Raw genomic sequence first — 16,775 nt, forward strand, 5'->3', positions numbered from 1 at the left:
TATTGGGAAAGAAATTCCTCTTGACCCTAAGCTGTGTAAATTGCATATTTATCCTTTGAATTTTAAAATCAACAAGTATGAAAGATTGTTGTTAATTCTTTGCTTATTGGAAGCTAAACGTGTAATTGTTGTTGGTGCCGAGTATGGCTGCTGCGTTGCGAGCTCCGACACAACATGGTAGTGTTTTGTTTGTTTTGTTTACAATTCTTTTGTTTTTTGTCTTGGATGTTGTCTGCCTTATTATCTACAACAGACAAACACTTTTGGACATTGGTTCAGCAATTTCACACCGTAAACTGGACTTCAAATTCCTCAATGCCGACCCGCTGTTTACAAACACGCAAGCGGAGCCCTTTTTCTGGGCAGCCCAGACGCGGAAACGCAGGAGGAAAAGGGGAAACAGAGCCGGCATTCTCATCAGAGTAAGACGCCGCCCAAATCGACCCCCGCTACCCACTATTCTACTGGCAAATGTTCAGTCTCTGGACAACAAGCTCTGCGAGCTAAAAGCGCAGATCTCTTTCCAATGAGAGACGAGGGACTGCTGCATTATCTGCCTTACGGAAACTTGGATGTCTGCGGAGATTCCAGACTCAGACATTGAACCCGCGGGGTTCTCCGTGCACCAAGCAGACAGAGCGAAAGACCTCTCAGGTAAAAGCAGAGGTGGTGGTGTATGTTTTATGATCAACAAATCCTGGTGTGATCAGAGGAACGTACATTCTATCAAGTCTTTCTGCTCTCCTGATCTGGAATTTCTCATGCTTCTGTATCGACCATTCTGGCTACTGAGGGAATTCACAGCGGTCATTATCACTGCTGTGTACATCCCCCCACAAGCCGACACAGACCGGGCACTCAAGGAACTGTATGGGAGTATAAGTGAGCAGGAAACCGTGCACCCTGAGGCCGCGTTCATTGTGGCCGGGGACTTTAATAAAGCCAGTTTCAAATCAGTCGCACCAAAATATCACCAGCACATTAGTTTCAACACACGAGGGGACCGGGTTTTGGACCATTGCTACTCTCCCTTCTGGGATGGCTACAAATCCCTCCCCCGCCCACCATTTGGCAAATCGGACCACTCTTCCATTCTGCTTCTGCCCGCTTACAGGCAGAAACTGAAACAGGAAGCACCCACCCTCAGAACGATCCAGTGCTGGTCGGACCAATCAGACTCTATGCTACAAGACTGTTTTGATCACACGGACTGGGAGATGTTCTGGTCCACCTCTGATGACGACATCGAGCTTTACGCTGATAGCGTAATGTGTTTCATCAGAAGATGCGTAGAGGACGTCGTTCCGACCAGAACAACACGGATCTATCAGAACCAGAAGCCATGGATAATTAGCGATGTTCGCGCGGCACTTAATGTGCGGACCTCCGCTTTTAATTCCGGGAAAGCGGAGGAGCATAAACAAGCCAGTTATGCCCTCCGAACATCAGAACAGCAAAACGCCAGTACAGGAACAAGATTGAAGGACAGTTTAACACCACCAACTCTAGAAGCATGTGGCAGGGAATTAACATCATCACAGACTTTAAAGGGAATAAAAACTCTGCCATGAACACCGCTGCCTCTCTCCCGGATGAGCTAAATAATTTTTATGCTCGTTTTGAGGGAAATAACACCATCCTCACGGAGAGAGCTCTCACGGTCGAAGCTACAGAGGTTAGTGGATGTAGTGGTTAGTGTAGTGGATGTAACCCGATCCTTCCGATGGGTGAATATCCGCAAAGCCGCGGTCCCAGACAGCATTCCGGGCCACGTCATCAGAGCGTGCGCGAACCAGCTGGCTGGTGTTTTTACGGACATTTTCAACCTTTCCCTCTCTTTGTCTGTAGTCCCCACATGCTTTAAAACATCCACCATTGTGCTTGTTCCAAAACAATCAAAAATCACTTGCTTAAATGACTGGCATCCTGTTGCTCTGACTCCCATCATCAGCAAATGCTTTGAGAGACTAATCAGAGATTACATCTGCTCTGTGCTGCCTCTCTCTCTAGACTCATTGCAGTTTGCTTACCACAACAACCGCTTCACTGATGATGCCATTGCATCTACAATACACACTGCTCTCTCCCACCTGGAAAAAAAGAACACTTATGTGAGAATGTTGTTTGTAGACTACAGCTCAGCATTCAACACCATAGTGCCCTCCAAGCTAGATGAGAAACTCCGGGCTCTGGGCTTAAACAGCTCGCTGTGCAGCTGGATCCTGGACTTCCTGTCAAGCAGACACCAGGTGGTTAGAATAGGCAGCAACATCTCCTCATCACTGACCCTCAACACTGGAGCCCCACAGGGCTGTGTTCTCAGCCCACTCTTGTATTCCTTGTACACACATGACTGTGTGGCAACACATAGCTCCAATGCCATAATTAAGTTTGCTGATGACACGACGGTGGTAGGACTGATCACTGACAATGATGAAACAGCCTACAGAAAGGAGGTGCACACTCTGACACACTGGTGTCAGGAGCACAACCTCTCCCTCAACGTCAGTAAGACAAAGGAGCTTGTGGTGGACTTCAGAAGAAAAGACAGAGAACACAGTCCCATCACCATCAATGGAGCACCAGTGGAGAGAGTCAGCAGCTTCAAGTTCCTGGGTGTCCACATCACTGAGGAACTCACATGGTCCGTCCACACTGAAGTCGTTGTGAAGAAGGCTCATCAGTGCCTCTTCTTCCTGAGACGGCTGAGGAAGTTTGGAATGAACCACCACATCCTCACACGATTCTACACCTGCACTGTGGAGAGCATCCTGACTGGCTGTATCTACGCCTGGTACGGTAACAGCACTGCCCACAACCGCAAAGCACTGCAAAGGGTGGTGCGAACTGCCAGACACATCATCGGAGGTGAGCTTCCCTCCCTCCAGGACATTTATACCAGGCGGTGTGTGAAAAAAGCTCGGAGGATCATCAGAGACTCCAGCCACCCGAGTCATGGGCTGTTCTCACTGCTATCATCAGGTAGGCAGTATCGCAGCATCAGGACCCGCACCAGCCGACTCCATGACAGCTTCTTCCCCCAAGCAATCAGACTTTTGAACTCTTGATCTCCCACAATCAAAATACATCAGCACTGCACTTTATTACTCTTACTCTTATATCTCACACCGGACTGTCATAAATTATATTATTATTATATTATGTCTCTCTTAACAACTGACTATCAACCGACAGCCTGAATGTCAATACAGTACAATACAACCTACTGTACATTCTATATATACTATATATACTTTTTTTTATTGAATAATGTGTATCTATATTGTGTGTATTGTATACTGTACAGTGTATGTTATTATTTGTATATTGTTGAGTGTAATTATGTGTATATCAGATGTTTAAATTGTGTTGTGTTAATTTGATGTTATTGTAAATTGGTATATGTCTCATCACTGTCACGACTGCTATGTTGATTAGAACTGCACCCAAGAATTTCACACACCATTGCACTTGTGTATATGGCTGTGTGACAATAAAAGTGATTTGATTTGATTTGATTTGATTTGATTTGATTTGATTTGAAAGATTGTTGTTAATTCTTTGCTTGTTGGAAGCTAAACGTGTAATTGCACGATCCTGGAAAAAAGAAGAAAGTCCTGGAATGTCTTAATGTCTCAATGGGATGACCTCATGACTTGCCTTAGAAAAGATTACCTATTTTATGAAAAACAAACTTCACATATTTTGGTCCATCTGGAATGACTTTTTAGAAAAGCTTGATGGTACTTCTTTTATGGAATTGATAGAAAGTGAGAGTGCTTTAACAAATAGACTATTACTGTACTTGTATATGTACAGTTTATTTAAGTATTATGTTTCTTTATCTGGTTGTAATGAAAAACCCAACTACTGTCTAAATTTGTAAATGATGTTTGACAAATAAAAATTATTGTTAAAAAAAAGAAAAAAAGGACTGCATACAGTCATTCTCAAGTCAGCTTTTTGAAGCCAAGCAAATCTGATAAAAATGTAAACAATTTCCAAAGTTATTGTTATATCAATAGAAAGCACATCAATTTCAGCAGCCGCGCAGAAGCTGAATGAGATTAATTAGACCATCCACTTGAAAAAACTGTTATAATATGAGGTGTAATAATGTAAGTCACATATGGCTGACAAATCAAACTCTCTCACACACTCACACATACACACAGAGAAAACCTTGTTTTCAAGGCTACCATTCTGTTTCATAAAATAATTTAACCACTAAAAAACTACATTACTTAAAAGAAAGCAACACTAATACCTTGCAACTAATAGATTTTTTATCTGTAGCAATGCTGCTGAGAGGCACAGCAGATACACACTGTAAGAAATACACATGAGTGTTTTACAAACAAAAACCTGAAAAAATTCTTGAGCTTAACAAATGTAAATGTGGTAATCGTTATAGAAGAGGAATAATTGAGGATGGGCTGCTGGTGACTGGTCTGTTGTCAACATGATCAAATGGGAATGTTATTTCTGAGAGTTCCAGTAAACAAGCATAATTTCCTATAAGACATTTTTGCATCTGCTCCAGTGTGTTTAACTTCCCCTTTGGTGCGACCGGAAGTGCATTGCATCAACAATGTGGGAGACCTGGGTTCAGATCCTGTGTTGAAACCAGGAAGTAATTGCATTTGCATAATCAGTGATAAGAGTGATTTGGGGTTGCATTTTTTATACAAACATTACATTTTTACTCCACTGATAGTTTGGTTAAGGTTTGGGGTTTTTGTTGGGGGTTCAGTTGAAAAAATATGAATTTCTCTTCACTGTATTACAGCCCATACAGCAGAAAATAACTCGCTTTACAGCTTGCTTTTGGTGCCCCTCTGTGGACATCCCAGGCAGCTATTTTCTATGTAAACAAACGGCATACAAGTACAGCTCCTATCTACTTGAATGGGGAAAGACAGAAATCTCCAAAATGGTTGGTCAAGTTTACGATCAAAGAACATATATTTTAAATCAGTAGTAAAATCTGACACCACTAGAATCATAAAGTGTGCTTTTTTATACCTCAGATTATGCTAAAAATCAAAATTTTCCCGGCCTGTATAGCTAATGCACATGCCAGTTCTTGGGTTGATTGATAGGCAATGTCTGTATCTACAGGTGATTAGCTTCTTTACCTGTAAGGAGGGACTTCTTTCTATATCCCTTGACCATTGGCATTTCACTTGATCCCATTAATTTTAATAGAAGTGGCCCGTCTCTGATAAATAGGCCACTGGGGGCAGTGTTTAGAATTTCAGTAAGCACAGACTGATTTTAGCAAAAAAAAAAGTCAACTTACTGTTTCCAATTTCATTGTGAAATCAGTCTCATATCATTGATTATTCCTTACATAATGTGTTCTTATTTATTTTGAACATACTCATTTTCATCTATTTGTTCTGTTTTCTGTGTTGACAGACCAACATTATTTAAATTACCTGATATAATTTAATTCAAAGCTTCATTTACATAATCACTGTCCAGTAGGTGAGATCCGGAGCACGCATTAGTGTCTCTCAGTGAGTGGTGTTGATCACTTGACCATCGGGACTCCCTCTTAAGTTCATGGTTCCAGCATCTGGAAAAGCACATCAAATTTGTTTGAAAAACATTTTTATGTTGCCGAGGCGGGGTCTTTTGTCCTCTTCAAGTAAACAATGAGCTTCTTCGTTTACTGAAGAACTGACAAAACGTCAAGCTGATCTAAACATTTTCATCAGCAATCGCACTCAGTCGCATATCATCACAAATGCGGAGTGTATCCATAGTCATTTAGTCACCAAGCATTTTTCCTAGGGTTGACTAATGATAACAGAAAATAATTTCTTTACTCACTGACAGATGCATATGGACATACATGTTCCATCGCAAGCGTCAATGGTATAAATACACAATCACGCACTTTCACAAGGTAAAGTTACTACATGAATCGCATCCTAAATCACTCTATTACAATTGTGTATGTTCACGTAGTACTTAATTATGATTCATGACTCAATAAGTTTGCACAAAAATGATCAAATTCAGAACCAACTGAAACCACATGTAAGCAAAAATCACATTCTTGTATGTACAAAACAAAAAAAGAATTGGTTTTACTATTTAAAAAATATATACCTACCTTACAATTAATTAAAGTTGGTAAAATTATTTGTCAATTAGTGCCACCTATTGTAAAGGCATGAATGTGCTAACAGTGTTATAAAAGGGCCATTCATCTTCAATTTGTTTCGCATTATTGGGATGCCTCTGGTGTGCAAAGGCCTTTATTCTTGGGTCTTGTCCCCTTCACACCATGTAACCTTTTTATTACATAATTCTAGAACTGTCAAACGATTAAAATAATCAAGAATAATATCATGTTATCTCCTCGTAGTTAATGCATACAGTACCTTTATGGGGGTAAAAAACTAAACAAAAGTGTATCTGGACTATACTCATAGTGGAGCTGTCAACAGGGCTGAGGAATTGTTATGTCGGTGAGCTCCACGTGAGAGGGAATCAGAGAGAGAGAGAGTCTGGGGAAATTGTTATTTCTGTTACCCCTCCACCATTATAAATCAGCAAGTGTGACATACCTCCTACTGAAGAGAGCGAGATCTCAGTAAAACAGTTGGCAAGTGTGACACTTTCGGCTAAAATTAAGTTGTTTGTAGTCAGCTAGTGTGATGCCTGCTTTTTTCTTCTTGCATAAGTGGGCGGTTCTTGGCCAGAATAAGCTGCGATATGGACAAGACTTTATGCCAGTTGTCAAAATCTGGCTAGATGTTGCTCTGCTAAAAACTGCATGATGGCTTTACACAAGAAACAAAATCTCTGTCATCCCATTCAGCATGCAACAAATATACAGGTGCATCTCAATAAATTAGAATGTCATGGAAAAGTTCATTTATTTCAGTAATTCAACTCAAATTGTGAAACTCGTGTATTAAATAAATTCAATGCACATAGACTGAAGTAGTTTAAGTCTTTGGTTCTTTTAATTGTGATGATTTTGGCTCACATTTAACAAAAACCCACCAATTCACTATCTCAACAAATTTGAATATGGTGACATGCCAATCAGCTAATCAACTCAAAACACCTGCAAAGTTTTCCTGAGCCTTCAAAATGGTCTCTCAGTTTGGTTCACTAGGCTACACAATCATGGGGAAGACTGCTGATCTGACAGTTGTCCAGAAGACAATCATTGACACCCTTCACAAGGAGGGTAAGCCACAAACATTCATTGCCAAAGAAGCTGGCTGTTCACAGAGTGCTGTATCCAAGCATGTTAACAGAAAGTTGAGTGGAAGGAAAAAGTGTGGAAGAAAAAGATGCACAACCAACCGAGAGAACCGCAGCCTTATGAGGATTGTCAAGCAAAATCGATTCAAGAATTTGGGTGAACTTCACAAGGAATGGACTGAGGCTGGGGTCAAGGCATCAAGAGCCACCACACACAGACGTGTCAAGGAATTTGGCTACAGTTGTCGTATTCCTCTTGTTAAGCCACTCCTGAACCACAGACAACGTCAGAGGCGTCTTACCTGGGCTAAGGAGAAGAAGAACTGGACTGTTGCCCAGTGTTCCAAAGTCCTCTTTCCAGATGAGAGCAAGTTTTGTATTTCATTTGGAAACCAAGGTCCTAGAGTCTGGAGGAAGGGTGGAGAAGCTCATAGCCCAAGTTGCTTGAAGTCCATTGTTAAGTTTCCACAGTCTGTGATGATTTGGGGTGCAATGTCATCTGCTGGTGTTGGTCCATTGTGTTTTTTGAAAACCAAAGTCACTGCACCCGTTTACCAAGACATTTTGGAGCACTTCATGCTTCCTTCTGCTGACCAGCTTTTTAAAGATGCTGATTTCATTTTCCAGCAGGATTTGGCACCTGCCCACACTGCCAAAAGCACCAAAAGTTGGTTAAATGACCATGGTGTTGGTGTGCTTGACTGGCCAGCAAACTCACCAGACCTGAACCCCATAGAGAATCTATGGGGTATTGTCAAGAGGAAAATGAGAAACAAGAGACCAAAAAATGCAGATGAGCTGAAGGCCACTGTCAAAGAAACCTGGGCTTCCATACCACCTCAGCAGTGCCACAAACTGATCACCTCCATGCCACGCCGAATTGAGGCAGTAATTAAAGCAAAAGGAGCCCCTACCAAGTATTGAGTACATATACAGTAAATGAACATACTTTCCAGAAGGCCAACAATTCACTAAAAATGTTTTTTTTATTGGTCTTATGATGTATTCTAATTTTCTGAGATAGTGAATTGGTGGGTTTTTGTTAAATGTGAGCCAAAATCATCACAATTAAAAGAACCAAAGACTTAAACTACTTCAGTCTGTGTGCATTGAATTTATTTAATACACGAGTTTCACAATTTGAGTTGAATTACTGAAATAAATGAACTTTTCCACGACATTCTAATTTATTGAGATGCACCTGTATATACAGTGTGTGTATATATATATATAATACAGTATATATAGTATTAATGTATTATATGGGTCATTCTCAAAATACGATGAGAAACATATCCCTTGACTTTTCAGCCATAAAAAACATTTCAAATACTCAAGAAACTCCATATAAAGGGCATCATTTTTCTATAACCTTACATTATATATATATATACATATATATATGAAATGGTTTTACTATTTAAAAAAACTGAAATAAAATAATAAAATAAAGAACAAAAGTTAATTTGTCCTTTTATGATTAGTTATAATATACAGATGTTAATAAATACCATCATCTTTTATGGAGAAAATATTAATCACTATTGTTGTATATATACCCATATATAGGACTGCATTTGAATCCTCCACAAAGTGTATGCACAGGTAAAGAATCAGTGCCTATGTGCACTGAAAAGTCACAGCATATTATATTTTCATATGAGAACTGTCATTTGGGAACTTTCAACTGCAGTGTGATTACACATCATAATGACTAGTGAGACAAACTCAAAGGTTGCGTGTCTTCATTTGCAAACATACCGTTACCAAACGTAAAGATTTAAAGTGTTAAATAAATTTGCATCTCTGCGGCAGACTTGCAGGTTTTGTATAGTTCCATTCTGGCCTAGACAGAAGTGAAACTACATAGTGAACTAAAGAGAAAAGGCTTGTTATTCTCAAATCTTTATTAGGTGTAGATGACATTAAACCTTATGTGTTCCGTTCATTTTTACCCAGACAACTTTTTTTTTCTTACAGTATTGTTTTTTAGTTAATCTGATTGGAATAAAATTCCTTTGTTCACATATGGTATACAAAAACACAAAAGATTTGGACTACTTTCTTTACATTTTTTATTTTTATTTCACTTTGTTACACTCGTCAAAAATGACTGGCCATTGGAAATTAATGGATTAGAATAAAATATTCGAAAATATAGAAATATTAAGTGTTAAGGAACATCCCAATCCTTTAAATGAGCACATACTGTATGTGGAAGTCCTCGAACATGTGCACACATGCTCACACAATGTGTGTTGAGCACCCTTTTGTGCATCATCATTCCATGTACACTCTTTGAGGAATATTTCAAGATCTGTTTATCATATGTTGTGTTTGGGCTCGTTTGAATCAGGATAATCTACTGAAAGTTACAATATGTCATTGTGTATGTTATATGTATGTTTCAAGAAGTAATAAGGAAAAACGTGACAAAAAGACACTTCTATTTATTACAGTATATTTATGTGTGTCTGTGGGAATTTCATACACTAAAACTCACTGCAGTTTGGTCTCAGACTGAAACACATTTATTCATTGCATTCTACAAATTGAGACCTTTCCAACGATATATAACACATGGCAATCTCATCTTTTTTATGGTTTTATCAACTCTGAATATAACTGTTGTGATAACAAATTTGCAAATGATGAGAACAAAACAGTTCTTATTTGTCAGCAAATTAAAAAATTATTAATAAATTATAAATTAATTCTTTATTAATTGGTAGGATCAGCTATATGCATTGTAAAGTCCAGATTCTAAGCCTTAAAATGACAACTAATTTGTTCAGATCAAGCAAGTGGTTGTTCATTTATTACGTAATTATATATATTTTTTGTTTTCTGCAGGGAGTGCCCTCCACCAGCCCAGTTCAATGAATGCTTCCATCAATAAAACAATATACAGGTGCATCTCAATAAATTAGAATGTCATGGAAAAGTTCATTTATTTCAGTAATTCAACTCAAATTGTGAAACTCGTGTATTAAATAAATTCAATGCACACAGACTGAAGTAGTTTAAGTCTTTGGTTCTTTTAATTGTGATGATTTTGGCTCACATTTAACAAAAACCCACCAATTCACTATCTCAAAAAATTAGAATATGGTGACATGCCAATCAGCTAATCAACTCAAAACACCTGCAAAGTTTTCCTGAGCCTTCAAAATGGTCTCTCAGTTTGGTTCACTAGGCTACACAATCATGGGGAAGACTGCTGATCTGACAGTTGTCCAGAAGACAATCATTGACACCCTTCACAAGGAGGGTAAGCCACAAACATTCATTGCCAAAGAAGCTGGCTGTTCACAGAGTGCTGTATCCAAGCATGTTAACAGAAAGTTGAGTGGAAGGAAAAAGTGTTGAAGAAAAAGATGCACAACCAACCGAGAGAACCGCAGCCTTATGAGGATTGTCAAGCAAAATCGATTCAAGAATTTGGGTGAACTTCACAAGGAATGGACTGAGGCTGGGGTCAAGGCATCAAGAGCCACCACACACAGACGTGTCAAGGAATTTGGCTACAGTTGTCGTATTCCTCTTGTTAAGCCACTCCTGAACCACAGACAACGTCAGAGGCGTCTTACCTGGGCTAAGGAGAAGAAGAACTGGACTGTTGCCCAGTGGTCCAAAGTCCTCTTTTCAGATGAGAGCAAGTTTTGTATTTCATTTGGAAACCAAGGTCCTAGAGTCTGGAGGAAGGGTGGAGAAGCTCATAGCCCAAGTTGCTTGAAGTCCAGTGTTAAGTTTCCACAGTCTGTGATGATTTGGGGTGCAATGTCATCTGCTGGTGTTGGTCCATTGTGTTTTTTGAAAACCAAAGTCACTGCACCCGTTTACCAAGACATTTTGGAGCACTTCATGCTTCCTTCTGCTGACCAGCTTTTTAAAGATGCTGATTTCATTTTCCAGCAGGATTTGGCACCTGCCCACACTGCCAAAAGCACCAAAAGTTGGTTAAATGACCATGGTGTTGGTGTGCTTGACTGGCCAGCAAACTCACCAGACCTGAACCCCATAGAGAATCTATGGGGTATTGTCAAGAGGAAAATGAGAAACAAGAGACCAAAAAATGCAGATGAGCTGAAGGCCACTGTCAAAGAAACCTGGGCTTCCATACCACCTCAGCAGTGCCACAAACTGATCACCTCCATGCCACGCTGAATTGAGGCAGTAATTAAAGCAAAAGGAGCCCCTACCAAGTATTGAGTACATATACAGTAAATGAACATACTTTCCAGAAGGCCAACAATTCACTAAAAATGTTTTTTTTATTGGTCTTATGATGTATTCTAATTTTTTGAGATAGTGAATTGGTGGGTTTTTGTTAAATGTGAGCCAAAATCATCACAATTAAAAGAACCAAAGACTTAAACTACTTCAGTCTGTGTGCATTGAATTTATTTAATACACGAGTTTCACAATTTGAGTTGAATTACTGAAATAAATGAACTTTTCCACGACATTCTAATTTGAGATGCACCTGTATATATATTTAAAATATGTTAAAAAAGGAGTACAAAACCTGTCATAATTACAAAAAAAATTTAAAAAAAGGTCTAATGCAAGATCTTGTGATAATATATGCAAAATAAGAGATTTATAAACAGTCATTTTTGACCAGGAGCACAAAATGTGTCAGCACAAAACGAACACAACACAAGGGCTAAATACTTTTGGAAAGTTGGCATGTAATGGGTTAAGGTTATTAAACAGCTTTTCACTAATTATTTGACAATTATTATGCATACAGCTTTTATGGCCTCATATTAATTGACAGGCTACAAGGAATATTTGTAATACTAAAAACATTTCACCACAGGAACATTTCAATTGAAAGTGTGAAAGGTGATTAAAAATTATATAAAAAACAAACAAAAACAAAGAAATGTTTATGGGGACCAAAGACATCCACTTTTACACACCTTGTACATTCATACATTTGTATCTAAAATCTAGATGTTGATAAATTCAATGGACATGTTATGCATTAATCACCCTATATCAGACTGATCTGTCCACAGTGTCATCTAGTGTTTCATACAGGAACTGTTCACAGTAAGTGTGCTTGTGATCCAACAAGGTTTATTAAAAATCTACATATTTATCCTTTTTTTTTTAACAATTTAATAAAATACAAATGGCAAAGAAAAAACTAATGCAGTTTTGACCCTATAATTTTATGCACCATTCCACCAACAAACAGCTCCCGTGCTTGTGAGAATATTGTTAAATGAAGCCTGTGTCCTTCTGAGGCATTTTGTCTTTTTTCAGCAAACTAAAACTTTCAAGCAGGAATTCAACAAGATCCATTTTCAGTCAGATGTGCGTTTATCTGCGTGAGGAGCGAGACTCTAGGATCTGGACCACCAGTCTGTTCTTAAGACTGCGGAGTTTGGTGCTGTATTTCTCCTGCAGGACTGCGTTCAGACGCAGACGAAGACTGCGCAGACATGGTAAAGCATTGCAGTCCGGTACATTCAGAAGCATGTGGAAGAAGTCCTGCCAGAGATCAGCATGAACATTCCTGAGAGAGAGATGGATCAAAACATCTTTAGAACAGCAGGAGCAGTCTAATACTTTATCTTTTATATCTGCATGTGTGTCATGCATCTTGTTTATGTGCCTGTTCAAAGATGTAATGGAAATTCAAGATAACGTGATGCAGCATTCGCAAGCCATTGTACTTCGGTAATGTGCCATATTTCTGCAATGAAAAAAGTGTAGGGCAGGACTTGATTTTAGCCATTGGGAATTGATTGTACTCTGAAAAGTGTTTTTTACATGACAGGTGGTTGAGGGGGAGGAGATTCAGAGGTGAAGAAACTTTTGATGAAAGATTACAAAGACCACATGTGTACCTGGAATCATGTACACTGATGAATTGCTCACAATAACACAATAAGGAATGTGTATTTAGAAAGTACATGCCATTTATTTTCATTCACATTAAAGTCAACATGGAAAGGTCAAATAACAAATCACTTACCTTTTGAAAACTCCATTTGTTTTCCAAACTCCACCTTCATTTTTAACTTGCATGTACGTACCAAATATCATACAATAGACCGTTCCCGCAATGCCAAAGTAATCGGTCTGTGAGAAACAAAATAAGGAAAAATTACATTTTAAACTGTTGAACCTCATTTATGTGTATTGAAGATAAACATGCGTACACACTGAGAAATGAGTTGTGGTAATCGCCTAGTTTGTTTAAAACATGTCACTTTTAATCAATTAATTGGCAGCTCCAGTTTAAAGGGTTAACAAGTTGAAATTATCAGTCTCGGTCACAATGAGCTATAAATTATCTGTTTTTCATATTGAAGCAAACATTCCATTTGGTGCATCCCTAATAAGAATCCATTGTTAATATTCAGTGTTCATTGGTCTGGTGTGAAAGGGCTTTAACAGTATGTACCATCCAATCATCAAACCTGCACAAAATACACCAACACTAACAAAATGGGCAAAGAATTTCCACAATACACTGCATCCATTTCCAAATATCTGTTAAGGCTTAAAGGATGATAGGGTTGCTGCAGAGTTTTTTTTTTTTTTTTGTAGGTCAATTAAAGCTGAAATGTGTAACTTTTTCTGTATTTTTTTTTTCCAATTAATTTTTATACATCTACGAATCAATAAAAATTTTTTTAAAAAAAATAAAAACACAACATATATACATTGAATCAACATTTAACCCCTACTATTGTGGAATGGTTCCACAAAGTTTCTAATATCTTCATCAGTAGACGAAGACGTGAAACTATAGAAATCAAGATAGAATTCTTCAAAAGCATTATTAATATCAATGGCCGAGCTAAATATTTTAGCAGATTTCACTGAGGGAATGGTAGAAAAAGACTCTCTCTGTTTTATATATCTAGCCAAAAGCTTCCCTGCTTTGTCCCCCGACTCAAAGTATGACTGTCTTGCCCTGAATAGCCAAAACTCCACTTTCCACGACAAAATAGTGTTATATCTGTATTTCAATCGGGTCAATTCTCGGAGGCCATCAGACAACATTCGGCACTTCAGCTCTGCCTCGGCACTTTTAATATTTCCTTCCAACTCCACAAGTTATCGTGCTTTGGATTTTTTGGTGAATGAGGCATACTGTATGATCCTACCCCTAAGAACCGCCTTAAGTGCCTCTCAAGCCACGCCCACAGAGGATACTGAAGACCAGTTTGTCTCCATATAAACATTGATTTCAGCCTTTAACATTCATTGGAATTCAGGATTTTGCAAAAGGGATACATTAAAGTGCCAACTATATGATTTATTTTTCTCCATATGTGGCAGCACCTCTAAACACACCAGGGCGTGATCTGAGACAAAGATGTTTCCAACTGAGCAATCAACAACAGATGAAATGAGGGATTTAGATATAAAAAAAAAAAAAATCTATTCTAGAATAAATCTTATGGACTGATGAAAAAAAAAAATTATAGTCCCTACCAGATGGGTTCAAAAGTCTGCAAAAATCTGTAAGACCAAGATTTTTTACACATCCTGTGAAGCATCAGTGTTGCTCTGGGGGCTTACACACTTTTGCTTCATTATGATCATGGATTGAGTCCAATAAATTAAAGTCTCCTCCCAATATTATATCATGAGGGGTGCCAGCGGCTTGTAACATCCCTTCAAGATCTATAATAAAAAAGCCCTGATCATCAGCGTTAGGTGTGTAAATATTAGCCAAAATCAACCTTTGCCCCTGAATTTCTGCTAAAACAATAATGACTCTTCCCAATTTATCTTTAATATGTTTGAGACATTTGAATTGTAGATGTTTATTTACCAATATAATGACTCCCTTGCTCTTACTTGAGCCAGCACTAAAGAAAACATGCCCACCCCATATCTTCCCAAATTTTGCCGCTTCGTGCGGGGAAAGATGTGTTTCTTGAAGGAACACTATATCATATTTCTTACGTTTAAGAAAAGAAATAACCTTCCTTCTTTTTATGGGGTGCCCCAACCCATTCACATTCCATGTGGAGAGAGACAATCCACTCAAATTAACATCTGATGTATTGACATATTAGAAAAAATAAATTGTGTGTCAAATAAAATTATAAAGACCACATTCCAACATTAGTGCAACAATCAAACCCCAAACTTCCCCCTGAACCAAACAAACAGAAAAAAGAAAAACATGCGCATTAACCCCGCACAAGAGAGCGCCAACAGACATTCATCCCTCTAAACTCAATCAGTCCATGTACACCTACGAGAGCCCCGCGACAACTTTGCCATCGGATTGCTCAAATCCGGTGATTCTATACAAATTTTGTAAGACAGAATTGCACAACAGAAGATAATCTATAAAACAAACTCCAGCCAATAGGTGGAATAAACACAAAGAACATGTAGATTAATCCACATAACTGTCCCGAAGGTGTGTTCCTCCACAAAACAAACTCCAGCCCCCCCCAAAAAAAAGCCCATTCAGTTTCCTCGGACAGTCAAACGAATGTTCAGTGAGCCAGCCCATTCAACTGCTACATGAGTGCAACAAATGACCCAATCACTCCAATGTCCTGCAAGAAATACTCCACAAAACAAACTCCAACCAATAAGAGGCATAAGCACAAAGAACATGCAGATTCATCCACAACACTGTCCCGAAGGAGTGCTGCTACACAAAACAAACTCCAGCCACTAGGCGGAACCAGCACAAAAAGAAACAAAAATGGTGCTCAGCTTCCTCGGACGATCAAGTGGATGTTCAGTGAGTCGGTTCCCTTGGCTGCAACGTGAGAACCACAAAATAACTTACTCCATTGACTTTATGAGGGACATTGCTTGCTGGGGACATGTAAATACTTTGCGGCCATCCTTAGTCTCTATTCTTAATTTGGCCAGGAACATCAGTGCAAAAGCGACCTTCCGTTGATGTAAGAGTTTCTTGCATTCCTTGAATCGATCACGTTTCTCTCTTCTCGAATTTGCAAACTCTGGGAACAAGAAAATGCTGTGGTTCTTCCAAGAAAGTGTTCCTTTACTCCTCGCCTCGCGTAACAAGATCTTTATTGGATGATCTCAGAAATTTGGCCAGAATTGATCGGGACCTGTGTCCCTCAGTGGATCGCTGAGCCGGGACTCTGTGAGCTTGCTTGATTTCCAGCTTATGGCCTGTTATGTCGAGCAGACTTGGGAAGAGCTCGTCTAGGAATTTCACCATATCTCAGCCTTCCTCATGCTCAGGAATTCCAACAATTCGGATGTTGTTTCGCTGATTACGATTCTCAAGGTCTTCCAGCTTTTCCCAAACGTGTTCCAAATCTGCTTTGGATGCTAGTGGATTAGCAGCTAATTCCCTCTCCGATGTCTCCACATATATTCGATCCGTTTCTCGACGTCCCCGATTCTTGTAACCAACTCAGTGAATTTCGCCTCCATCGCCGTAATCGATCGACATATTACAGCAAGATCCTCCAAGTCCGCCACGACCTTCGCCAGCATTACAGACATACTGGACAGCTGACGTTGAATTTCTCCCGCCGCACCATCCAAATTGAGTCCCTGGTCTCCGG

At 39.1% G+C, this 16,775-nt stretch overlaps 1 protein-coding gene across 1 annotated transcript in view; it reads right to left on the bottom strand.

The window, feature by feature from the left end:
• Window positions 1-11,618: 11,618 nt before the first annotated feature.
• Window positions 11,619-16,775, bottom strand: part of LOC127410272 (mitotic checkpoint serine/threonine-protein kinase BUB1-like) — a 65,539-nt gene continuing 60,382 nt past the window's right edge. Inside the window, exons 24-25 of the mRNA XM_051645457.1 lie at window positions 13,223-13,329; window positions 11,619-12,760 (exon numbers count right to left, since the gene is read on the bottom strand). Coding sequence (XP_051501417.1) covers window positions 12,565-12,760; window positions 13,223-13,329 — 303 coding nt within the window. The 3' untranslated portion in view covers window positions 11,619-12,564. The remainder of the gene's footprint in view (window positions 12,761-13,222; window positions 13,330-16,775) is intronic.

This window comes from Myxocyprinus asiaticus, chromosome 19 (assembly GCF_019703515.2).
Source record: "Myxocyprinus asiaticus isolate MX2 ecotype Aquarium Trade chromosome 19, UBuf_Myxa_2, whole genome shotgun sequence".
In the NCBI taxonomy this organism is placed as follows: domain Eukaryota; kingdom Metazoa; phylum Chordata; class Actinopteri; order Cypriniformes; family Catostomidae; genus Myxocyprinus; species Myxocyprinus asiaticus.